This window comes from Netta rufina (assembly GCF_964035555.1).
Source record: "Netta rufina genome assembly, chromosome: 1".
Lineage (NCBI taxonomy): Eukaryota > Metazoa > Chordata > Aves > Anseriformes > Anatidae > Netta > Netta rufina.
Genome location: NC_140123.1, coordinates 150,003,425 through 150,029,733, shown reverse-complemented (window position 1 = coordinate 150,029,733; position 26,309 = coordinate 150,003,425). Strand labels below are relative to the sequence as shown.

The window sequence follows — 26,309 nt, the reverse complement described above, 5'->3', positions numbered from 1 at the left end:
CTGAAGGCTTTAGAGGCAGTTTGGAAGAAGTGTACTTAAAACATGGACCTGCATGAAAAGAGGGTGCAGTGGACAGGCCAGGAAGTGGTGACCCTTGCTGATACGGTGTTGACACAGGAGAGGGCACAAAGAAGGTAGCAAATACAGATGCAGTGGCATAGATCTAAATTATTACAGAGGCCTTCAAAATCTACATGCATATTTAGCGAAAGGCTCTTCTGTAACAAAAGGCTAAAGCTGGTTTGTGAGATTTAATCTGTTGTATCCCAGCCACTCTCTGATTCTGTTACTCCACTTCCTTCTGCCCCAATCACGCAGTGTACCTTTAGAATACAAATCAATTTGGAATAGGTGAAAAAGCCCATGAAAAGAACTTGAGAACTGTGGTTCGTGCAGCCTTATATTTTGCACATATTTAATTGCTTTAAAACTATCCTATTTCATGAAATCAGTTGCATGAAATCAAATCTCATCTTCACCCGTCCCTTCTAAAAAATAAAAATACTTCACAGAAAAGGTTGACAACACAGGAAGGAGAGAAATATGCTTGCTTTCCTTCTTACTAAATCAAGGTACTTGTTAGTTTAAGCTCATCATAGGTTTAAATGGCTCTGTGAAAGGCTTAAAGCTAACATTCACAAATTAAACTTGAAGTGGTAATTAGCTGCATTCGGAAGATGAGAGAATTCAAGGCTAATTAAAAATTCTCTCAATAGAAAATATTAAACTGTTAGTATTATGACTTGTGTCACATTTGCCTATGTTCTTCAGATACAACTGATCCTTCACTGATTTGGTGTCAGAGAAAGATGATCTTAGCCATATTTTTAAATAGCTAACAAATGAATTTTTCCCTTTCCTTTTGATGGCTTTTGTCCAGTTCTATCATTGCCTGCAATCTAACATTAATGGCAGTATCCAGTTCTCCACTGTACGCTGAAGTTGCAAAACTGTAACCTCCAGTGTTGTCAGTATTTTTTTCTTGGTATCTAACATATTTATCTGCTCCCCTAAGCACATTTCTCCTCTCTGTCGTTCTTTGTAACATCTACTCTTACGATGTATGACGAGACAATGAACTGAAAGGTCTGCTACCAGTATAGGTATGTACTCTAGAAGGATGTAATAATTTTGAATAGGTCTCTCCCCTGATTACAAGAGATTATTAGAGACTGATGTACTGGACAGCTAATAAACACACCTGCAAAATATGTAACACAACTGTTGCAACTGTCCCACTCTTACCCCTCAAAAAACAAGCTGAAAGGGTCATGTGGGATTCCGAATAACTGATGTTGTTGGCTTATTATCATCATAGGTCCAAAGCACAAATGCACGGGACATCAGCCATTCTAATCTGATACAATGCCAAGCAAAATTTTGGGTGCTCTCAAAGCTCTCTACAGCATTTAGGATGTTGTTTTTCATTATCATGGGACTTCCACAGGTATTTTATTTTGGGAAAAAAAAAAAAAGAAGTTATTGATATTATGTGACTTTCCCGACATTACAGAAAATACTATGAGATTCCACTACATTGACTATTAGTAGTTTCTACATTTGACAATCAGCAAGAGTACTCAGTGAGATGTCTGTCCTTCCAGACCTCTAAAATGAGCTTTCACTAGACTGGGAGATGTCTTATGTCCAATTAGTGATAAGGTCCTCTGCTACCTAAAGCCACATTGCAGTCTGCCTGACACTTCTGTTTCCTTCTGTCACACTTCGGCTTCCCTCTTCTCCTCCAATGGGTTCTCAATTTTTGGAGCACCCTTTTTCTTTTTGAGAGGTGTGAAGATCAGTTTCATGTAAATGCTGTTCAACTGTTTTGATACGTGCACATCAGTAGCCCAGGCTAGGAGAATATCTTATCTGCTTACATTTTTCACACACAATATGTATTTTATCATGATGAATATTGTAGCTTCTTTACTATCATCTGTAGGCTATCTTTTTATTCTAATGAGGAAAAAATGTCATGCAGAATACTCATACTATTGTTTATGTAATGCAGCATTTTAGCATCAGTTTATACCTATCAGGAGAAAGGACCAATTAAATGAAGTTCAAAATATGTAAAGAAATGGAATTTGCTATAAAAGCAGTCATAAGCTTAAAAGTATTTCACATCCTCATTATGTCTCAGATTTAAAAATTATTTGGGAGAGAATCCACAGGAAATCTTCCTGATGGAGGAGGAAGGAATGGGGCAGTTGAACTATCCCAACTGCTCAACTCGTTGTTTGCCTCTTAAGCTAACCATCTTCCCCCTCATTTACAGAAACTATCCTATATGGTAGTTGTGCAAGAACATGACTGTATTTTAAAGGGAAAGTCAAGAATGAACTGTTTCTTTACTTTTTTGAAGCCTTCCACTGGTATTGGTTTCCCAATTGCTTGGGCAATCATTGGTAAATACTTCAAAAGCCATCTTGAAATATAATCAAGAAAAATGTTTCAGTGCTTATCAGAAGAGTTTCTACTTCTTAACAACAGCAGAAAAAAATGGCAGGATTTCTTTAGAAGAGAGTTGCAAGAACTGAAGTTACAGGTCTATGGGAAAATACCTGCACCACTGGAAAAGTCTTCAAGAGAGCTGGATGTACCAGAGAAAGCCTGTGTTCTGTACTTCATTGTATTCTCAAAGACTTTGAGGCAATGTAACAGCATATGTTATGATCAAATACTGCTTTTTGTACCCATGGAACCTCTTTTGATTGACAAGTTTGCTCTAGGTAGATGTCCTGATCACCAAACCAAGAGGCTGCAGACATGAGGATTGCAGTGGTTAGCCTTGTATGGTTAACCACCTGGCTAACCACGGCAGGGGTGCAGCCTCCCACTTCAGTTACACCAGGCTACCTCATTGCCACTGATGCTTACGTACTTCCATAGCTTCAAAAATCCAGAAAGGACTTTAAATTTGACTTCAGGCTACACATGTGAATAAAGAAGTGAACAGCGGGCATGGAACACTTTAAACAAGAATTCTTGCTTGTGCCTGGGGTCTATCTATAACCAGCTACTCTTCATACCCCTTTCAATCACACATGTACTGAATATGCTGGAGATTATTCTAGTTTTAAGCTTCATTTAAGAGAGCCCTACAGCTGGATACTGCCTGTGTACTGGTGACATTTCACAGAATCACAGAATTTCTAGGTTGGAAGAGACCTCAAGATCATCGAGTCCAACCTCTGACCTAACGCTAACAGTCCCCACTAAACCATATCCCTAAGCTCTACATCTAAATTTGTTGCAGTTCCATTTCATTGTGCTGGTTCAGCTCCTCGTACAGATTTTGTGCAAGGACCAACTCTCTGCTGCCTGACCCAGGGCATATTTGCCCATAGAGTTCCCTGGTTCTGCTCCAAGAACACGGTGTGAATCAACACAACATGCTCAAAGCCACCATGAGCCTGGGACTAGAGCAGGATCAGTGGTAAATCAAGGGTACACAGTGCTGCAGGGAATACTTGCAAGGAGCTCCTCCTAACATAAAACACTGTCTTCTACGTTTCTCTTGACAAACAGAACACTGCTCACCGAAGGCCAGTTTGTTTGCAAGATGGCTGCAGTCAATCATAACAAATCTGAACTAATCAATAGAAACATGCATGATGATAAATATAGTAGGAATAGCCAACGTATTCATTTTTATTAAATATGTAGCTTACCTTTCTGCCCATGACGACTGCTAAATTTATCCCCAATTTCTGGACGTCTAGTTTGCCTCAACAACATTTTGATCAAGAAAGCATCCTCTGCATTTGATGAAATCATTACTTTTTCAATATAAGAATCAGTTGCACCTTTATAGCTAATGAAAAAAGACAGAATGTGAGTTTTACATTTATGAGCCAAACACAAGTTACAAACCTAGGTATTGCTAAGTTTCTGGCTAAAATGTAGCTTTCGTGGAACCAGAGAGTTAGAGCTGAAGGAGGGAGCCTAAGGAATATACTGAAAGAATTCAAAAACAAAATAAAGGCATAATATCCTGCTGTAATATCACATGCAGTTGAAGAAATGAACCACAGGCAAAACACAGTATGAGGTACGAAAAGAGATGAGGTCTAGAGAATCCTTTTGCAGGAATTGCCTGACTTTATGTGGTAGAATATACAGAGACTTTGGGAGGAAAGTTATACATAAATAAATAAATAAATAAATAAATGCTATCAGCTTTTTGGCATCATCTTTTTTTTTTTTCCTACATATTGCAGAATGAGAGTATATCAGATTTCAATAATTTATTTAGGAGATTATTTTGCCTGTTGTTCCAGTAACTATGACGCCTAAACTCAGAGCCCTGGATCCATGTCCTTGTCAGGCTGGACTACTTCTTTTCTCTCTTGACAATTATATTGATGCCTCACGTCTTTAGTAGCATCTTGTACGAGTAAACCTAGAGCTTTCTATTGGTTATGAATTGCAGAGAAGTACAGAAAAGCTATTTCTGACTTTCTGATCTGGGCGCCTATTGCTTGCCTTGTCCTCTGGTAATTTAGTAAAGTGCCAAGGACATTCACAACAAAACAGTGAAAAACCCTTCATGATTATCTAATGTCAAGTTTTCATCTAACACCTCTGAAGCCTTCTCCCATTCTTTCAGGATGCAACAGGAAAAACCTTAATTGACTGTCCCGTCCCATTCAGTGGTGACTTGGAAAAGGACATTTCCTTGGAGTGGCTGAAACGAGCTGACCATTAGTCTCTGAGATAGGAAGGCCTCCATCTTTCAGCCTCCTGCCTGGCAAAGAAAGGGCTGAGCTCTGGGCATTTTCTGTGAGAGCCAATATGGAGGAGATGCACACCCTCACTAACCACACAGGTCCTCTTCCCTCCCACTCATCCTGCTTCTCTCCTGTTTCTCCATTGGTTCATCCATATGTGACTCCTCTCCCTACTCCACTGTCTTCGCTCTTTCCTTGGTTTCTCCTGGGAAACAACTAAATGATTCCATATAAATACAATCAGGGCGATTCCTTGTAAAGGGCTGTCTTTCCTCTACACCACCTTCCCCAAATATAAAGGTATGATGCAACATACGTTACTGGCACGTCTTTGTACTGTGGCTGCTGAGGCACACTGCTTCCTTCCAGAGGTGTCTGAGTCACAGTTGGCATAGACTTGTTCACAAGGACTTGCTTGTTTTCTACTTTTTCTCCTACAACAGACAGGGAAGAAAACACCATTTAAATATATCTGGCCACCTATGTTAGAAATAAACTCTGGGCTTTAAAATAAAGTATTCTAGAAGACAAACTGCACGGAATATGTCCAGGAAGTAAGCCATGTTATATTATTAAATATTGTAAGGAAATCACTAAGTTCATACAGCAACAACACCACAAAAGACTGGCGTCATGCTGCTTTCAGAAAGTAGCATTTTTAAATTTTCTATTATTTTTCTATAATTTTCTATTCAAATGTTGTCTATTTCAAAAAAAAAAAAAATACGCTAAGTATAAAATGAGGTGCACAACACACACTAACAGAATGTTAATTTCTCCTTCAGATCTTGTACATGCCACAACTAAACATGCAGTTTGACATACCAGGAGAGCAGATACCATCAGCATCTAGAATTTCGTGGCGCCAGATTGGTTTACGGGTAGCTGCGTCCAACATCGGACCCATGACTTTATCAAACGTCTGATTCGTGTAACGCTTCAGTGTACACTTCGCATTCTTGTATACGAGACACCTTCCAAAACCTAAAATATAACACAAACTCATCTGCCTAGGAATTCAAAAATGTTTTACAGCATGTTATCACAACGAAGCAAGAATGCTAAAACACTTGCCGAGCTACAGAATATAACATCTTTTGTAATAGTCAGATTATTCATCATCTTGAACACGCAAAGCATTGTACAAAGATACCTAGTAGCTCACAACACATCGTGCATGCTGTCTTTTTTAGGACACTGGACTATGGTCCGATTCTGAGGTTGAACTGATGCCTTTCTGATGTCTGCAAACACGTGCACACATCATTTTTCTTATCTTCGGTGGTCCACAGGGAGACACACCATAGAAGAGATTTTAACAGGATGAGATCAGCACCTCTTCCTTTCTGTGGTTCTAAGAAACCTGAACTTTCACTCGTGTTTGTGGTTGACGCAGGCTAGCTTACCAGGAAAGCGCCCCTTGAAGGTTTCATATAATCACTCTGTGACTAACTTTTTTTTGTTGTTGTTGTTTGAAAGAAGTCTAAATTACATATAATTCATACACACACACACACATATATATACATATATATAATTAGACATAAATAGGGTTGGTTTGTTTAGATCAGAAAAGTAGCATCTCTGGAAATTTCTCTCCTGGTGCAGCAACTAGCTACAATACTTAACACTTTTAATCATATTTAGAATTACAGGCAACTAAAAGCAGGGCTTTCTAATGATCCTACATTATCTTAGTTCATTTGAGAGATGGTTGTGGCCACATACAGTACATCTATATCTTTAGATTACGCCAAGTAAGTCCTGACAATCACCACAGCTCTCCCTGTAAATGTTACCAGTCTACCAGAAAAGAAAACGTTTAGTTTTAAATCATGCCTGTTGTTGTTTTCAGAAAAGGAGGCATAAATTAAATGCAGCAGACATTAATGCCAAAGATACATGTCTAGGAATACTAGTATTGCTGCCTAGCAACTAGGAGGAAGGGAGTAATGGGGGGGGAGAATAAAGTCAGGGAAGAAGCTGATTCTGGCCACCCGAAACTACAACCAATTTGATCTCACTGCATTACGTCTTCTCTCAAGGGATTTTATTAGGGGGAGGGAGAGAGAAAGGGAGAGACACTAAAGTTTTCAGGCAACTCTCCTCTAACCCCCTGCAGCATTTACATAAAGCGCTGAAGATCTGTGGAGGCAGTGACACAGGCCAGAGCGGCACAAGCTTGGATTTCACTTAGTTACTTCCAGTCGGTGCTTAGGCACTTTTACTTAAAATACACTGCACAGATTTTTTTTTTTGGTTTTGAACTTCTCTCTGAATAAATACTACAAGATTTTGTTTTTGGCAATACTATTACTTTCCCTCAGAAAACAAGCAATGCTGTTACTGTGCCCTCAGAGCATCACGATCACCATGGCACACAATAGCACATCTTCCATTCCTTTCCTGAACGCTTTCAGAAATCTCGTTTCATCTATTGCTTTCATTACAGATGATAATGACGAGACGCCTGTTAGTAATGAAGAAAGGCTCAGGTAACCAGCTAAAAATCAAGCACCACAGCACATTTTATCCGATACCTTGTATTTTTCGTAAGCTAAACGTTTTCGAAAAGGGATCATTTATCCTTTCCGACTTGAGGTCAAAAGCTAGCCATTTGTTCTTTTAATACCCATACTCAAGAGTTTTTTCACGTGTTGGCAACTTCACCCTACTGTTGCAACCATGGAATTACAATCGCTATTCATGCAGAAAACAAACAAAAGCACCCAGAGCAGTTTTGGAATTCAACTTCTTAATTGGAGATGCACCGTTTGTAACAGCAATAAAATTTATTGTATGATAACACCATGAGACAACAAAATGATTAAAGCACGCAGTAGAGCACACAGCAGAGAAGTAGGAAAGAATTGATGGTGCTTACCTCTGTCCAAAGAGGCCTTGTTTAAGACGAGAGCATCTTCAATATCGTAACCACTGTAGCTCATGACAGCAACTGTGGCATTCTGTCCTGCAGGCAATTTCTCAAAGTCTATCAGTTCAATTGTTTTTGTTTTTACCATGGGCTTTTGGGGATAGGCTAGAAGATACATCAGAGTATCTATCCTGTTTCTTTGATTGTATCCAATTGTACCTGTACGTAAAAAAAAAACAAAAAACAAAAAACAGTCTGAACATCAGTGAGTCTCCTAGAAATATTTTAGCTAAAAAAATTATCAAAGTGCAAATGCACCAAACCACAAACTGAGGAATTTTATCTAATAATACAAATTCTTCATGAAAAAAGGGGGAAAATTCATACAAGGGACTGACGCGAAACAACTTTGTATTATTAAATTCAAATAAAGCTGTAAGTGGCCTCTTGTTGTAAGCTTCTACAAAGATTTTCTTTTTAGGGAAAACCTGAGCATCAAGACAAAAAGAACAAGGAAAGAAATCAAGGTAGTGTTCTGTATGACTGAATGCAAATAAGATTATTATTTTTTTAAATCGTGACACTGAATAACCGTGTAAGCATGAAGACTGTTGTTACAATTCTAATAATCAGAGTTTGCTCTTTTTATGAGAGGTGAAATCGTGTTCTGGTTCCAATCAGTGTTCTGATTCAACATTTCATCAGAATCAACAGAAAGACTCCCACTAAGTTCGAGAGGAGCTCTGGACCAAGCTCTGCGTCTTCCACATAGCGTATGCTTCCTTTTTCTGGGCAATAATTAGTTCAACAGCAGCCTGTGTTAAGAGCGTCACAAAGCATGAACAAAGCATACAGTTAGCAGCAGCCAAGACTGATTTACTTTCTGAAATTAGAGGCATCATTGCGAGAAAGACTACAGTAGAAGTTCACCCACAATATATTTGTCTTTCTACATGAAATTAATTTTAAATTTACGGTTCAGAATTCAGTCCTTTGTATAGACCTCCCAGCTTGAGACCGAAATTTTTGGCCCTGTCCCATCAGACTGCCAAAGTGTCTTCTGAAATCTGAGGAAAAAATAATTAACGCCCAGCAGGGAAACATAAACTGTTGTGTAGCAGAACAAAAGTTAAGGCAATCGTATGTTATTAGAGTTTGCTGTACCAGGACTATGCTATGTCTCAAAGCAATTAAGAAATTATAGCCTGAAAAGTTAAAGTTTTAAAGTTTTAAGTACTAAATATTCTGCAGTACTTGTGCTTAGGAGGTAAGTCTTTTAAAGCCTTTCCAATTTCTCCTGCAATTTCAAAGGATGGCTATTATCAAGGAAAGGTCAAGCAGCCTGACTATAATGAAGACTTCACACGGCCAGAATATAACACAGCTGAACACAAATCTGCTCTCAGGGAAGGGCAGCTTCGTGTTTTATATACGCGTACGTGCAATTTTCAACTGCCTGCGTTTAGATAAAACGTTTAGAAAACCAGATATCTAAAACCTGGCAGCATCACAGGCAGTTCTAAAGACGTGAAGGAAATAAATTCATCGCAGAGCAGTATTGTCTGTGCACAAGAAGCAAGATCGTAGGGCCTGGATCAACACTGAAGTCTCCCCCAGACATCCCCCAACAAGACCCAACACCTGAAGGTCCTCTTACTTCTGATATTCCCCTAGCCTAAGCATAAGGCACTGTTTCACTGTACTTTGATAAGCTAACTGTTTTTCCCACCATACAGCAAGTGAAATCTGCCAAATGAAAAAGAGTTTTACACCCCTCTTTTCCTTTGCACCTAGATTGTATAACCTGCATGCTTGCAGGACAGGCTGTCTGCTGTGCAGCTCATCTTAAAAGTTTTAGACAGGTAAACCCTGCTGGTGTTACGAGAAATCACACTCTTTTGAAATGCTTGCAATATTTACCTCCTCTAGGATGCTTATACATGCTATGGTTAGGGATGCTAAGACAGGATGAAATCTAGAGTGTCTTATCTCAGCACAACTTGAGCTTTTATACCCTTGTAGCAATCTGAGGAAGTCCCTAATATGTCAACTATTACAGACAATAAACTGGGTAATTTTTCTATAATTGAATGCTGTAGCATATCAGATGGAAAACGTACACATATAGACCAGTGGCGGATATCCTACCAGGAAAGAATCTTATTAGAGGATGATTCAAGAGCAGAAATGAAATAAATTACCCCCAAATCATGGCATACATCAGCAACATTTGTCCGAATTGCTAGGATTTAATGGTTACTCATAGAATGCCTTATCTAGTCTGGTCTAACAAACCACAGTCTAAAAAAAAAAAAGCAATCTGCTTATTCAAAATTAAGGAGCAGCTTTCTTCAGAGGACTGGTGTGTAGGGACGAGACCTCTGTGTGGGTGTTGAAATGAAGCAAGTCACTTTGGCAAGTCAGCTTTATTTCTGTTTTCCCTCTGAAAGAACGGAGCCCTTGTTTGCTTCGGCCAAAGAGCCGAGCAAAAGTAAAGTATAATTAAACGTCACCATAACAAACCCTGCTCACAATGACCCACATTTAAAATTATCACAACAGCAAGAACAATTTTTTTCATTGGTAATTAGCCCCGTTTAAAGCATAACACACACAAGGTTGACCTGGATACAACAAAGATCATTTTCTTGTTGTTTTTTTTTTTTTTCAGCACTTGCTGTATTGTGGACGCACGTGTGCATTCTTGCCTTTTTTTCCCCCCACTTCCTAACCATTTTTTTTTTTTTTTTTTTTTTTTTTTTTTACTTTCTAACATATAGTTTGATCATTCTTCAGTGTCAAGCAGTCATATAAGAATACAATCTATTGCAACTTAGCATAAACAGGACAGCGTTATTCTGATGCAGTTTCCAGAACAGAAGCATTTATCCAGTTCTGTTGTATTACTTCCAACATCCACGTTAATTTTTGTTGTGAAATGTAATACCAAAATTATCTACTTAAGATACAATCCCAAAGGGCTATTATTGCATATGCCAAGAGAGGAATTGCCATACTTCTGTATTTCCCCCAGTTTCACCATGGACTTGTTACCATTTTATCCTTTTATATGAGCCCAAACCAACAGAGAAAGGAGCATCGGTTTTGAAGGCTGCACTGAGCCTTGCAGTTGGCCTCCAGCTCAGCTCACCGAGATTTTCCCATTACACGTGTTAATCGATCTGGACACTCAGCGTTCGAAATATTCGTTTCACCACGGAGAGATTAAGAAGTCAGTTAAAAAGATGATGGGCAAGTCTGGCTCATTTCTGCCCCAGCCCTCCTGTGCCTGCTGTTGGGGAGAGAAGAGCTGCCCAAAAGGGACCAAGTTGTAGAGCACAAACGCTGCTCTTCAAAGGCGAGAGGCAGAACTGAGCCCTGGCCACAAAGCACTCAGGGCCAGCTGTGAAGACCAGCAACAAGCAGTTTTGTTTTGACGTTTGTTTCAGCTCCCAGCCCACTGCTGAAGCCTTTCACGACGGTGAGGAAGCAGCCACCTCCAGCACTCGGCTCCTCAAGGCACATTTGTCTTCACAACTCAATTTTAACACATTCAACTGGCTGTATCACGAGGAAAAGCAGTCTACCAAGAGCTCTGCTATTTCACAGAAGCAAAGAATGTAATCCTACAACATTTTTTTTAATATCAGAGAAGTTGCTTCAACACAGATGTGTCCGCAATGATGTTCTTGCTCACCTACCGCCTTGCCTCAAACATTCCCTGCTCTTTCAGAGGCTGAAGTGAAAATGAACATCCCAAACCTCCTTCCCTTACTCAGACTTGCGTTATGCCGTTTGGGATAAAAGCGCAGCGTGCAGTTGGGCTATGACAGCGTACAGCTTGCTTCGTGTGCCCACACAGCCGCTCTCCCAGATGAGCGTGTGCCTGTGCAATGTGGCAGGTTCCTGGCAGGAAAACGGGTGCTTTCATGTCTTACAGGCTCTTGTACAACGCCTCACAGCCACAGAGGTACAGCATGTAAAACCGACTCATTTCTGAAAGTTAACGTGACTGAAAAGCTCCATTTAAAATTATGTCTCTAATCATAGGCAACATTGATCATTTTAAACGTTATTGGAGCAACACGTGGAATTCAAACAATACAGACTCCTGTATTTTAGTCTTAAATACTTCTCAGATTTTTAAGCTTCTACAGTTACTTTTGTCTTGAAGTGTCAGCCTTCAACTGCGAGCCTTGCAGCTGCTCTTGTATTTGCCACCTAACCCTAATGTTCCTTCAGTCTCTGTACAACCAGCAAAATATGGACAATTATCTATGCCAAAACAAAGTGATTTCATTTCCATTTCATTTCACTGTAATCCAGTTAGTTTAACTAAACTGAGCATAGCTCCAGTCCTCCAACCAGATGACCTATTCTGCCCATGAAAGAGAGCTATTTTTCAATAATACTTAATATTATCCCACAGAAACACTCATATTTTAATGCTTAACACTTGTCAAGGATACTGGATTAGACCTCATGGCAATTCCTGATGGCTACCCTTCATTTATATGTCCTTTCACACCTTTCCCTACACTTTATAACACTAAAACCAAGCCAAGCCTGTCCAAAGCTGTGGGCACTGCCCTGCGAGGTGGTCAGAGGGGGGTCAGCGCTAAGTAGCACAAGGGCCTCCTCTCTGAGCCAGAGCCCAGGGACTTGCTCTGTGCCCCTGGGTTTTGACAGCTGAGGACTTGGACATGAGTCTTTCTTCGTGGCCATGTGGGACCTGGAGCTGGTCTGCAATTTTGGAGTGGGAAAAGAAAGAGAGAAGTGTGAATAGTTACATAAAAGCTTGGCGTTGGAAGCGCTGTGCCACATCCTTTCATAAATAAAATCAGAAAGAAGCATCTGTAACCTGTTTCAGGATTATCTTCTAGGTCGCGTTTGATCTCTAGGTGTAGAGAAAAAACTTTTCTGCCCATGTGTATGGCCACTTAGGGTATTTTTTTTAATAGCAGTTATTACAAAAAAAAAAAAGGTTCAGGTGCTTGAAGATACTTGAGGCACAGCAAAATATAACTCAGGTCATGTGCCAACTTTTCAAATATACTTTTATCTAGCTGCTTATTCTTTGAGTCAGGTGTTTTGTCATAACAAACTGAAACAAAGGCTTTTTTTATTGCTCAAGATATTCAATGGCTTTTGTGTTCCTAGCGTCAGCAGGAACGTCAGAGGATTGTATCCAAGGAGCTAAATGTGCAAGACCTAGGGTCAAAGCAGCTGAATACACCAACCTCAGAAAACACAGACAATGAATTGCAAATGACACTCAAAACAAAACGGGAAAAAAACCTTCACACAGAAAACTACAAAAGAACTCCACAGATACTGAATTGGCTTTCTGTACACACTGATCCTGCTTAACTGTGTGTGGTAACCAACCAAACCTTCTGAGACTAATAGTCATAAAATAGAGACTTGGGGGTGGGGGGAAAGATAATGGGATGGGGGAGAACTGTAAGGAGAAAGATTGCATTGCCCCTCTTTTTTTTTTTTTTTTTTTTTTTTTTTTAATTTAAAGGGGGGACATGCATCTGTTGCTATTTTCTGCTATTTTGATGTGCTGACCATGACAGTTCAGCACAAGGCAGTTACTTTCCTGTTAATTCTGCTGCAGAAGCCTTGTGAAAGGTGTAGTGTTTCAGTTTCAGACAGACAGCACAAACCAAATGATTTAGTAAACCTAAAAGAGGTGGTAGGTTTTTTTTTCTACTGTAACTCACAGCTTCCAAGCCAGCCATCAGCACAAGACCTAAAACCAGCAGGTACAGCACAAGTCTGAATACAGCTGTCCGAACCGAGGTACTGCTGGTCAGGTCCTTGCTGGGACTCACCCTGGCTTGATCACGGGCTGTATGATTTTGATGCTTTAATGTTAGTTTAGCTATGTGGTAAAGGAAGGATTAGAACTTACTTTGTGTTAATTACCCACCACAGCACATTTATAAAGCTTTTTTTTTTTTTTTTTTTTTTTAAATGACCAGCTACCACACCGTAAAAAGATTGAAGTGATCAGAAATTAATTTTGTTTTAGTCATTTTGCTGAGAGGCCATTACTACTTGCCTTCTTCATCCAAAACAAAGAAAAAAAGGCCAAAACCTAAACTGCTGCTGTGGGAAGTGGTCAAGTAGTTAAGCCATTCTGTAAAGTCAATATAACTTATTTTTATTTTTAAGGACAACTACTCAACTATTCAATGAAAAATCTCTTCTCTTTGCGCTCTGTCTCACATTGTGAGAACACTTTTTTACTCTTTTTATCTGGAAATCCATAGCACACTGGAATATAAAGAGAAAGGAAAACCACACTGCCAATCCTCCAGTTATACTGAAAATTTGAAAGTCACAATGATTATAAAACAAACAAACAAACAAAAACACCACCAAGAAAAAAGAAGAAAACCAAGAAAACAACACCAAGAAAAAAGCTACAGTGCCCTATCTTCTCCAAGTTTTAAGCATTAGGACCTGCAGATATGGTCTTCATTTAGGAATTTTTGTTTTTTTTTTAATTTATTTTTAAATTTTTTTTTCCTAGCATTTTAGAGGTAACTTTTCATTACTTCATCTAAACTAAGAGGTGTTCTCTTCCTGGCAAAGCTTTTATGTTAACTAGGAAAGAATTTCTCTGTTTTGTTACTTTCTCGACATAGCATCAACAATTATGTAACACTCCAAAACAGAATTAAAAAAATCTTACCCATTGCTTGTTTCCCCATGGCACACTGGTAGGTGTTCCTTGGGGACTGGTTGTGGTGAGGATACGGAATCAGACCAGCACAGACACCAAGAAGCGTGAAAGGTTCAATCTCCAAATGTGTTGTATCTCTTAAAAGAAAGAGCACCAATTATAGCAGGCTTGTGAACAAACAGTAACTACCATTTATTTATTTTAGCAGTATCTCATAATTCTTCCATTCAATTCTACTCATGAAAATGTAAGCCATTAAGACCTCAAACCATGGATTCACTATCCTATTTTTTTCTCTTTATACTTTGTTTTCATTTTAAGTGTTTCCACATGAAAAGAAATGAAGGAGAACAAATTTCCCATCAGGGAGAGAAAAAGCCTCTAGGTAACAACAACCTGAAGGAGCTCAGCAAGACAATAAAATTTCAGTTTATACACTAAGTCCTAAAACGCCTTAAGGAATGTCATCTCGTGTAACAAGAGTATTCTGCATCATTACCAATCTCAGAGATCTAGAAATCCACAGGAGACATGGAAGGAGGAGGAGCAAGACAGATTCAGGTATTAGAAAAGAACAAAAGTACAGTCTTAGTTTTCCAAGTCAGTTATATAGTATCAGTTAGAGAGAAAACATCTGTGCCCAAACCAGATCCAAAGCCATGAGAGATATGCCATAATAAAACACTATTTGAAAAGCTCTGCAAATATTTTGGAAGTAATTATGTTGTTAAAAGGCGCTACCGATGAGAAATAAAAAGACATGGACAAGAAATAGACTGAGAGATAAGAAAACAAAATTCATTCTACCTGGCAGGAGCTTCGGAGGAGAAAGCCCATGCTCAATACAGACAATTAAATCATAGTGTGCACTGGGATGCAAGTGGAGTGACTAATAACTAAGGATGGAGTGTACAATAAAGCTTGGCTGGAGCAGGTCTGCTTTTTAAATCAAGATAAGCAACTAGGAAACAGGAAATTCTGAAATGAAGCTAATTGCAACTAAACTTAGAGTGTTTTTCTCCACTTGATAAAAAGCAGCTATGTTCATTGGAGCCTGCCTTAAGAAAACAGAAATGGCAGAATCCCAATTGCAGGTAAGTAATTCCAAAATGGTCTTGGGAGCCAGTAGTAATCTTGAAGCATGGACTGGTCTCCCATTCTGCAAAATTTCGCAGAACTATTGACACTTCTCAAACAATAAACCAAGAGGCTTAAGAATGTGCTGACAGAGAATTTACCAAATTTCTTCAGAAAGTACCAGTGCATGGAATTACATACACGTTTTCAAATGGAGTAAAATTCAACACAAATGTTTTACTGTGGAGATCAACCTTATTGCATCAAAAGAAGATGCTAGATCCTACTATCTTCGGATGTACTTCACAGTGCTAATGAGAGGACTTCAAAGTTTACAGAGCAGTTCAGTTTCTGCAAGTCAAAATGCCACTGCCAGAAATGGAACCAAGAAAGGAAGGCAACCTTATGAGTCTGAAAATAAGAGTTACAAATGGGTTAGGAAGAAATTGAACGCATTAAATAGAGTCAAATCCTCCAAAGAAAAAAACCCTTAATTGGATTGGAAAGGCAAAGAGAGGATACCGTAGCTAAAAGAAGCCTACATTACAAAAGCAGGAATGTTAATGGGATACTTCACAATAGCGGATTGTAGCAGTTGTATTAACAGAACAAGTTGTACCAACATGGTTGCGCCATTTAAAATGCAAGATGACCAGCTGGGGGGAAGGGGGTACAGAAATCAGCTACTCAAGGTGTAGGAAATATTAATACGAAACACAAGGAACAATATGCTCCTATGGTGTGAGCTCAGATACTGATGGCACTGTTAACCACAAGCACTTAAGCTAAACTCAAAGCAAGTTGCCAGACAACACAAGAATCTCCCAAACTTTAGCAGGTATCGTGGAGTCACTTCCTCACACTGGATTTTCTCCTGTCTCCTCCTCCTATTTCTGAGTAAATAGGAATTTCAGGTGATGCGCTCCCATTAATCTTTCTAGCTGCATTAGGTATCCAATAACTTAAATTTTTCAGCTCTGATGCTTTATGGAAGTTACTTAATTTTGGCACAAATGACAGCAGTTGTGTGTGCTCCTATTTGCTCATGTATACAGAAGCCAGTCAAGAGCATGCAAAAGTGATAAAGTCTTCCAAGGCCTGGGCAGGAACAAGTCAACTTAATTAGCAGAGTTAATTCATTTAATCTGGCAAAGGTTAAAGATAACTGAAGGTCTCATCCAGCTCCACTGAAATCAATGATGCATTTCTACTAGCTCCCATGAGTACTTGATCAGGAGTACATTTAGAAAATGCATTTCCTGCATAAATCTACTTATCAAATGTGTTACGGAGGTAAATTCTGACCTCTAACACACAGCCTTCAGTTGACAGGATATAGTCAGAGCAATATTAAAATAAAGGTAGGGAGATAGGAGGACTTAAATATCCTTCCTTTAGCATGGGATCTTTAAACACAGTCAGAAGCTAGAGGGAAAAGAAAAAAAGCAACAACAAATCCAGAACACCAGCTCCTTCATATATGCACAAAACAGAAAAATCTGGGAATCTTCCTAAATGAAAAATACATGCTGGGAATGAGTTTAACAGGTGGTGAAGAATACACAGAACGATACAGACATTTTTATCAAGGCCTATCACACATTCAAAAGTCAAAGGGAAGGTCTCATTACAACAACTCAGGCATTTAATGTAAGTTTGTAGTCTAGGATCCCTATACATCAAGAGAGAAAGGACAATCATGACATCCTAAGAACGTAATTTAAAAGGGGAAATCATTTCCCTCTAAATTTAAAATGTATAAAATTACTTACGATGAGCAGCCCCATGATTACAAGAAAAACAAAAAAGCCACATCCAGAGAAGCAAATGATACACCTTTAAGTATTTCTTATTATTGAGAGTCAGAAGCAGAAAGACATTTCCCCTGAAAATAAAAGGCGAACCACTTTTTGTAACTCTCCTGTGGATAATTTAGGATGTGTGTAAACAGACTTCTTTATCTTTTATCTGGCATAGCTTCAATCATTAGCAAGGGAGTCAAGTGTATGAGTGAAAATAGTGACATCATTAATACACTGGTGTTTTGAAAAGTTGCTCCCTGAAGGTTTTTCCTGTACCAGTGTTTAGTCTGAACGCACACTTACTTATTAATTGTATGTTCATAGAGTGCAATGTTACAATCATTTTCTTCATTCACATCCAAATATTCAACAAGGCCTTCATGCAAAAAGTCTTCAAAATTCCTATAGTTAAATGAAAAAATTACAGTGAAAGGGCGGTCTTTTCTTATGTTTCTGCAAAAACTGAACTACAAAATACATACATCGAAGGAATGTCATATATAGAATGTGAACTAGAGAAACACACTTATACGAAAGATTCTGTGCATTTTTCATATTTAAAGAAAGTTGTATTTTTTAATTAATCTCTTTATCAATTCACTGCTTCACATAGATTGACTGACTGATGATACTTAATTGAACAACAAAGTAAAATATCCTTTTTGTACCTATGATCACCACAAAGCCAGGCAACTAAGTGTAATCCAGCAAGTTTTTGTGACATTTTTACAAAAGCTAAATTTAAATGCATTTGTGCAAATATAGTGTTGTTATTTAAATATACAAACTAAGAATTTTCAAGCAGATTCAGAACTAATTCTAAACGCATCTGGTTTAGAGTGGTCAAGTCGATATTCCTTTAAGTGTTTGACTTTCAATTACAAGCAGGATGGGAACCTCCTTGGGACTTGTATTTGTGGAATGGTGAGGCTGTGAGATACGTGTATATTCAACATCATCACCAAATTTCGTAGCACAAAAAAAAAACAAACAGTAAGACTAGACTTTATTCAACTTCGAACAGAAAATCTCTGATACACTGATTTATATGTATAACTTCTATGTATAAAAGTATAGAAGTGTGGACTTCTCCTCTACATAGCTAACCAAAAATATGAAACGACTGCCTGGCTGAATAATTTCCACATAGTATTTACAAACAGATGTGAAGATGAAAAGGTCTGTTTGAATTGCGTACCTGTAACCTTGAGCCAGTTCTTCCATATGCTTGTTTGTTACTGCAGGTTTTTGCTTCTTTACAATTATGTAGGGTCTACAATTAATAAGAAAAAAAAAAAAAAAAAAAAAAAGGAAAATGGGATTCTGATAGCAAGTACTTAGGTACCTCAATTTATACTTACAGTAAGAACACTGCCTACATATCACACATTTTATAAACCACTTTTAAAATTTATCCACCTTTAAATGATTCCTCCACATAACTTTAATTAATTATTCAAACCTTGTTTTGATATACAGATATCATGAACTAATCTATTGTCTTTCAAGTAACAAAAAGCATAAAAGAAAAATTCTGATTTCAATTTTGAGGAGGAAGTTGCTTTTCGTCTCTAAATCTTTAAACTAACATCTTCTAAGTTTCACCTGCACATTTTGTTGATGACTTTAAAAGGCTTAAGCCTTCTCATGCTACAAAGCTAAGAAGAGCATTAAGTTCTATGGATATTTCAGGAAATTCACACACAGAGTGAACAGTTTGTGCTTAAATGCCCACATGCAGGAATGTATTTTGCTGTTACTTACACGATATAGGGTTTAGGCATTTACTACAGGCTGCATTAGATGAATCCATAAATTTCAACAGCACATGGACCTCTGAAGGCTTCCTTACCACAAGGAAACACTGACACAAAGGATGGCATGCAAGAATGAAACGTCAAGGGCTGTTGCTATTTGGACAAGTTGCTCTTATAAAGAGCAGCAATAGCTACAAGATACTTGTGGAGTCCACTCTGAAGTCTAAATAACTGTTTGAAGACTAATGAGCACTTTTAAATGGTTAATAGGGGAACTGAACAATTGCAGGGTGGGGGGCGTCACAAAGCAACTTGGTAAACTCCTGGAAATATATGTGATTTCACTTCTCTCTCTCTCAAAAAAAAAACAAAAACAAAAGACTCCGGACTTGCTGCATCTCCAAACTTGCAGAACAGCTGGTATTAGCTGACTGGAAAACTGATTTCTGTACTACTGAATTATGACCCTACCACTGGATGTCTTGACCAGGTATGATTAACTGATGGTTTGTACATGTACTATTTTGGGGCCTGTGGTGTACGTCAAACAGCCTTCAGCATACTCTGAATTGCGATTAATGAATTAAGGTGGAATGCCCTATAAATATGTTGAATAACTTGCCTAGTTAAGGGTAAGCAATGAAGTAAACTAAAACTGTGATAGACTCCTTGTTACTACAGCAAGCAGGTACATGCACGAGGAAGCTTTGCACCAGAAGTAAAGGCCCTGAAAGGCAAAGAGTAGCTTCTCACTCCACAATGTGATATCACACACAGAGTGGCCGCTTGTTCCTCACTTCTCTACGGTGATATCTTACAGAAGGGTAAAAAACAACAAACAAACAAAAAACTCCAAGGACATGGGACATTACTGCAGTTACCAATTGTGCTGATTTCCCCTTCCTCCTCCCTCATCCCACCCCCCCCCATTTTTATTTTTATTTTTTAAAGAAGTTGGAAGCAACATTTTGTTCTAACTTCTTTGTAAAGGCAAAAGCAATTTATTTGGGGCTTTTTTTTTTTTACATTGATTTACTACATAGTATATTTCACTGACCAGTGTACTTTGAATGAGAGTTACTTAAGGAGAAAATAAATGCTTAAGTCTGACAGAATCTGAAAACAGATCGTGCATTTAAATCTCTACTTGTGAACGCCTTAGCCCAGCATATTTACAGTTCCTAAAACAGTATTTATAGAAAGTTCAATTCATAGTTCTGATGAGATGTTTACCTGCACAACCTCCCTCCATCAGAGGAAATGTACACACATCTGTCAGAAAGATTTGTAGAGATGGAAACAAACTCATTGATATAACCTGCTCGACGCATTATTCGAAACGTGTTGACCAGTTTTTGATGATCACGTATGACACCAAGGATGTTACCTATTCAGAAAGAGAAAAAAATCATGGTCCATTCTTTGCATATCCAAAACTCTACTTATAAATTCTGATCATGTCTAGCATGCACAGTAGTAGTTATTACTTCTTGCAAATAGTTAAGTATTGTCATAAAATTCACCCTTTAGATAAGAATTACTCTTTTCTTTTTCTTTCTTTCTTTTTTTTTTTTTTAATCTCACTAAATATAAAAATGTGTCTAAGCTTCACAGGTCAGCTACCTGTTTGCCTCCAAATAGCTTCAGAAATCAAACGGTGTGCTTCATCCAGCTTTCTTCAAATGTGTTTTTGCTCATACGCCTATTTACCAGTTAGTGTACAAGCAAACGTTTCTGAAGCCTGGATGTCCAGCTGTACTATGAATGGATCCAAATTTTCCAAGAACTGACCAGGGAACTGCCATGCTGCTTTGTCAGAAATTTTAGGAAGATGTGATACTTTTGATATATGTGAGCACTCACAAGAGCACTAGAATTTCTCCCTAAGGAACTTAGCTCAACGAACTATTACTATCATAGCAGGTCACTTTTTAATATATCCTATTTAAAATACTTAAGTATTCTGATGCATGATGAACAAAATAGAGTAAAGTTCATTTTTAAAGAGTCACCCGACCACGGTCATCTTAACATATAAAATACAACTAAGTGCGGTGCCATATTAAACAGAACTCTTTAGAGAGAGAGAGACAAAGCTCAATAGTTTATAGAGTTTCTAAGACAATACAAAGGTCTTTATAGTTTAAAGAATTTGTACTTTAAACATTTTCTGTCCTTTTAGGTCATATGCTCAAATCTGAAACAAGTCACATCCACATGACTGGAGTTTTCTAGAATTAAAACAACAAACTGGTAGATTGAGCAGTTTTGCCTCATTTAGTACTAGATCATCTACATTTGGGTATGTAACTGATCTTGCTTCATACTACAAACTGAGCTTGTGAAGGAAGAATCCAATACTTCTGCTCTGCACTTCCCTTCAGACCATAAAATGAAACAGAAAGAGTACATGTGGTTTCACTGAACCTTATCTTTACCATACTGCTACAGAAAAGCAGAGCAAAGGAATGCAGTTTGGTCAAGCATTGCTTTCATGTTACTGGAAGAAGGCAGGATTGAAGAATAATTGCTCTTTAATTCAAAGGTAAATGGAGATCTTATTCACGGTGACAGACACTAAATACGAGTCCCTGGAATTGGATGCTGTTGGCAAAAGACTATTTTAAAATCACAGTTGTAGTTTTTAAAATATCACTATTTTGAAATCTGATATTACAGTAACTGCTGATTTAGAAACACTGAAAGATCAGTTAAAAAGGAACATAAGCGTGCAGATGCAAAGCACATATGCCAAACCATTCCTCTAACAAAGACAAGTGGTGCAGCTTGTTTTCCAAAGTCTGATGTTTTCTAGTCATTCACAAAGCAAGGCAAGTTGTCCCTTAAAGTGATCAGCATTGCTAAATGTTGGAAACAATTACGTTGACTTTCTGGTTTTAAACACAGTTTCATGAACAGATACAAAAATATACACAGACTGAAATCAAACGAAATATATTTTGTGAATGAAGCTCTAAACTTACAAACTGAAGTTATTACCAGTTTAGAAGCATTATGCTCTTTTAAAAGTATACCTTATGAAGAGCCAACTTGGTGAATGACTGGAAAACAAACAAACAAACCTGTAATGGTATGTACATTTTTTTCCTACCTAATTCATGGAAGTCTAGTTAAAAACAGTACTGAAATTCAAAAAAGCTTCAATTTCCCAGCTGCACACATCTGCAGTCAGAGCGTTAAGGATATCTTCACACAGCTACGTGCTATCATCTGGCCTTACTCTGCCCAGCTCTATCAAAATATTTGCAGATGAAGCTACCTTCACAGGGAAAACAGCATCTGTGGTTGACCACGCTCCAAAAAATTGTTGGAGGGTTTCTGAAGCCTAACTTTCAATCAGCAATAAATCAGAGTCAGACTGCTGAAGAGTTACATACCGTTAAGGAAAACAAGGAACACATTTGGATATGAAAGCTCTTCACCGCAGAGCAAGTTGACATCTTCAACTCCAAGATTACTGGCTAATTTAATAATCGGTCCGTCTTCCATATCTGTAGTAATGTGAGTCATGAGGGCAAGGTTTTTAACCAAACCACAAGCCTAAAATAAAAGAAATCCACCTTTTATTCATTTTATTCCAAAGTAGAAGTATTAATACATCAAATATCTTTTTCTTCCAAAACTGTGGTTATAAGCAACAGAAAAAAGTCAAAGTATAAAGTGAAAGAAATGAAACAAAATAGCTGCACTGAAAGTTACGGAAGTATTTTCTGTATCACACAGAAATGTAATGTTTTAGCATTTACAAACTAATAAAAAATACAGATGGTTTAGCAGTAGATTTTATTTTATCCAAACATATATAGCTTTATATTTATCTCTTCAAAGCAACTGTTACTTAGAAGCATAAATAATGCAATATTTACAAAGAAAATCAAGGAAATAGATTCAGCAGCATGAGAAAATTGGGATGCTTACAATATACAATCATAGTGTGTGATTCTCCAAGATAAAACATAACTAAAAGTACTAATAATCCATCTTTAGGACAAAAGTTAGGCTAACAAATTGTAGTTACCAAAACTGATTGTTTTGACTCAAGACATCAGAACTTCTTTTATTATTTTAATGTAATTTTAACTCTATATTTTTGCGCAGACTTAAATAAAAATACAAAATCAGTCTATTTATCAATTTGCCAAATGTGAAATGAAAAATATCAAAGTATCTCAAACAGTGAAATTTCATTTCAGCTGCTTTAAGAGACTAGCTCACATTAATTACAGATCTATCTGAGAAAGTTCAGAGCTTCCACAGGACATTCTGTCTAGCAAAAGACAAAACAAAACCTGCCAGCATTAAACATTTGGTTGAAATAGCTGCATGATCTCTTTGAAGTAAAAGTACCTAAAGGTGCTTTACTTTCTTAAGCTGAAGCAGTTTCTGTAATATTAATATACGTTTCCAGAAAAATTGCAGGTTGACACTGCAACTTCAAAATAGTATATTCATTATAGAATAAAGGGATAACAGTTTAGGATTCCTCCCTTTCTGTCCTGATCAGAAGACAACAAGTAGCTCTACTGCAAGAAATAGGAGGCCTTATATCATCCTCATATAGACATTCTGAATAGTTTCCAGCCAGTCCACTCAAAAGGAAAAAAAAAAGGCAATACAATACTGGGATGTAAACAGATGGGATGTGAGAGGACAAACAAGCTATGTTATCAGGCTGAGGATAATTTCTCTCTCCAGACACCTCCTGAGAAAAAATCCTCCTCTGATGAAGGATCAGTTGCTTCAAAACAAATTCCTCAGGAGGACAGAAGTACTGAAAGCAGCATACAAGTCCCTTACCTCTCCTTCAGGAGTGTCAGATGGGCAGAGCATCCCCCACTGAGATGGCTGCAGTGATCGAGGGCCGCTCACTTTCCTCGTCTTTTCAAACTGAGAAGAGATTCTGGTCATCATGCCCAGAGCAGATATATAAGACAAGCGGGACAGTACTTGCGTCACGCCTTGGCGGTCCATTTTGAATCTCTTTAGAGACCAATTTCCCTGTAGAGCAAAATGAACATTTCAAACTAGTTATTACAGCTTATCCCTGTCTCGACACTACACGTCTTTTTTCCAGTATTTAGACAATGATAGCAGGGGAGCTTTGCACAGCCAATGTTGCCCAGTTATATAAAACAACTTTCTAATTACCTATCTGCATATAAACCTCTGGTTATGGCATACTTACTTACTAAAGTTGAAACCAAAGAATTGCTCTTTCAGAGGAGAGGATACACGTGCTACAACACTTTCAAGCACAAAAACTGTTCATCATGTGTCCTTCACAGGTAAATTAATACTCAAATTTAGCAAATTTGTTAGGAAACACAGATGTTTATAGTGAAGAAATCTGACAAATCCGTGTGCGTTTGCTTAATAACTTTTAGCTTAAAATTCTACAGAAAAACTCATTCATGTGTCCCGTCATGGAAGAAGTGTGGAGTTTTTAGGTCTGTCCAGCTTCTCCAGTAGGATTATACCAACCACAAAATGCAAGATCTTTGAATACATCAACAGTTCATGTTTCAGGACTGTCAAGGCTAGTGTTGCTTGTGGTTTTAATTAGAGCAGAGAAGTCCAGAGAATGCTCTAGGATACAATTATGTTTCCATGGCAAGCAGATCATCTCCACCAATATCCATCATTTCACTGCAACCTAAGCTAACAATTCTGCAGAATTGTTAGATTTTGGTGCTACATTTCTTGTTTTCCTGACATCTAATGCATATACAGTTCCCAGTACCTGAGACATGTAGATACAGCATGCTGTTGTCCCAATTACTACTATTTGCCCCAGTCAACATGCCACTGGTCAGTCCAAAGGCAGCAAAGATCTAGAATGTAACACTTTCTTTAGGATTGCCACCTGTTAATTCCCAAAACCTTTTTGATAAACTCAGTCCACCAATGCTAACAAGGAATTTGGAGCTTGCGTGCCCTACTGCACTGAAATCCTTTTGCTTGTTTTTTTTTTTTTTTAGTAATGCATTAACAGCACAATCCCATCTTGTGATAAACACTTAGAGGCCACTACCCATCCCAGTGATTCTGCTACTTGCTTACATTGGAGAGACTATTAAATAGTCTGGAAAACTTCCCTTTTCTCCTTCTTACAGAAAGAGGAAAGAGACAACACCCAAGAGCAAAAAAGTCAAAAGAAACCTGCCCACTTGCTCACCCTTCTCACTCACCAGCCATTTCATTCTTAAAGGACTGAGAGTTGTCAGTATATATGGAAGAATGCAATAAATCTGTAGGTTCTCCTCATGCTAGAAATGACTGCATCTGTAACCTATACTTGCACGTAGTTTCTTGTTGCTCACTGACCAAATAACTGTGAAATCTCAAAGGTGGGACAGAAAGGGAAAAGGGGAGGTAAAAACCCTGACTGAAGAAACAATGTGAAAATTTACTTATGCTTTTGAAATGACTGACTGACTCCTACAAAGCTGGCCAAAACAAAACTGGGCCAGAGCTGCTGTAAACCATCCCTGGTAGAGTACTTCCTACTGAAAACTCCTGTGAGCTGAAATTTGCTCCCTCAATGGCATTGGATGACTCTGCAGAGAAACTATAGTAAGCACCACTGAACACCAGTGAACGGTGGATTTAGTGATGTTATGAATTCTTCCACATGCTACTGGTGTAATTCTGAGTCTGCTGAGTTATTTCATGCTCTTTGAGACTATCATTGAAGCATTCTGGTGAGACTGGAGATGGTTCTTTCCAGGAATGATTTTTATGGTATTTGCTTAATCTCTTGAATAGTATGCACTGGGCATTGTTCCTGAGAAATTATTTTCAATGGTTAAGAGCAGATGGTGTTTAACTGCTTATGTAGCAGCAAAAAAAAAAAAAGTCGTAAGATAGTGGAAGAAGGAAGACTTTACAATATGTACTGAATAGTTTGCAGATTTATCTCTGTCAGTCCAAATGGAAAAACTGGCACCAGCTAGAAGAAAGTACCAGCATTTAGAGAAACAAATCTGTCAATTGTTTTGGTTATGTGCACTGTAGAGATTTAACTACATTTGGGGCACTCGTAAAATTAAATAGTGATAAGCTTTAACACTGGGATTTGTATGTAACAGACTGTTGGTTCTTTTGGATGCAATTTGTGAAGTTAATTTTGTTTGCAAGAAATGAAAAAAAAACACCTCAGTTTCATGCTAAGCAGAAAAGCCCTCTCAAGAGTTCCAAAGATTAAGAACTAAGTTGCACAATGTCTACCAGCTACTAAAATACTTAGATTAGTCTAATTTCTTACAACTTCATGCATTTCAAAGTTATTTAAAAGCTAGTAGCTACATTTCAGGAGACGTCTCACAAATTACTCTTGCAGATGTG

The 26,309-nt window shown here is 38.0% G+C and overlaps 1 protein-coding gene across 1 annotated transcript in view; it reads right to left on the bottom strand.

Annotated features, from left to right (window-relative positions):
* POLR3B (RNA polymerase III subunit B) overlaps positions 1-26,309 on the bottom strand; it is a 72,272-nt gene that overhangs the window by 20,193 nt on the left and 25,770 nt on the right. The window contains exons 14-23 of the mRNA XM_084291134.1: positions 23,763-23,963; positions 22,343-22,505; positions 20,178-20,331; positions 18,386-18,460; positions 17,491-17,589; positions 14,318-14,445; positions 7,621-7,830; positions 5,562-5,720; positions 5,053-5,170; positions 3,678-3,820 (exon numbers count right to left, since the gene is read on the bottom strand). Coding sequence (XP_084147260.1) covers positions 3,678-3,820; positions 5,053-5,170; positions 5,562-5,720; positions 7,621-7,830; positions 14,318-14,445; positions 17,491-17,589; positions 18,386-18,460; positions 20,178-20,331; positions 22,343-22,505; positions 23,763-23,963 — 1,450 coding nt within the window. The remainder of the gene's footprint in view (positions 1-3,677; positions 3,821-5,052; positions 5,171-5,561; positions 5,721-7,620; positions 7,831-14,317; positions 14,446-17,490; positions 17,590-18,385; positions 18,461-20,177; positions 20,332-22,342; positions 22,506-23,762; positions 23,964-26,309) is intronic.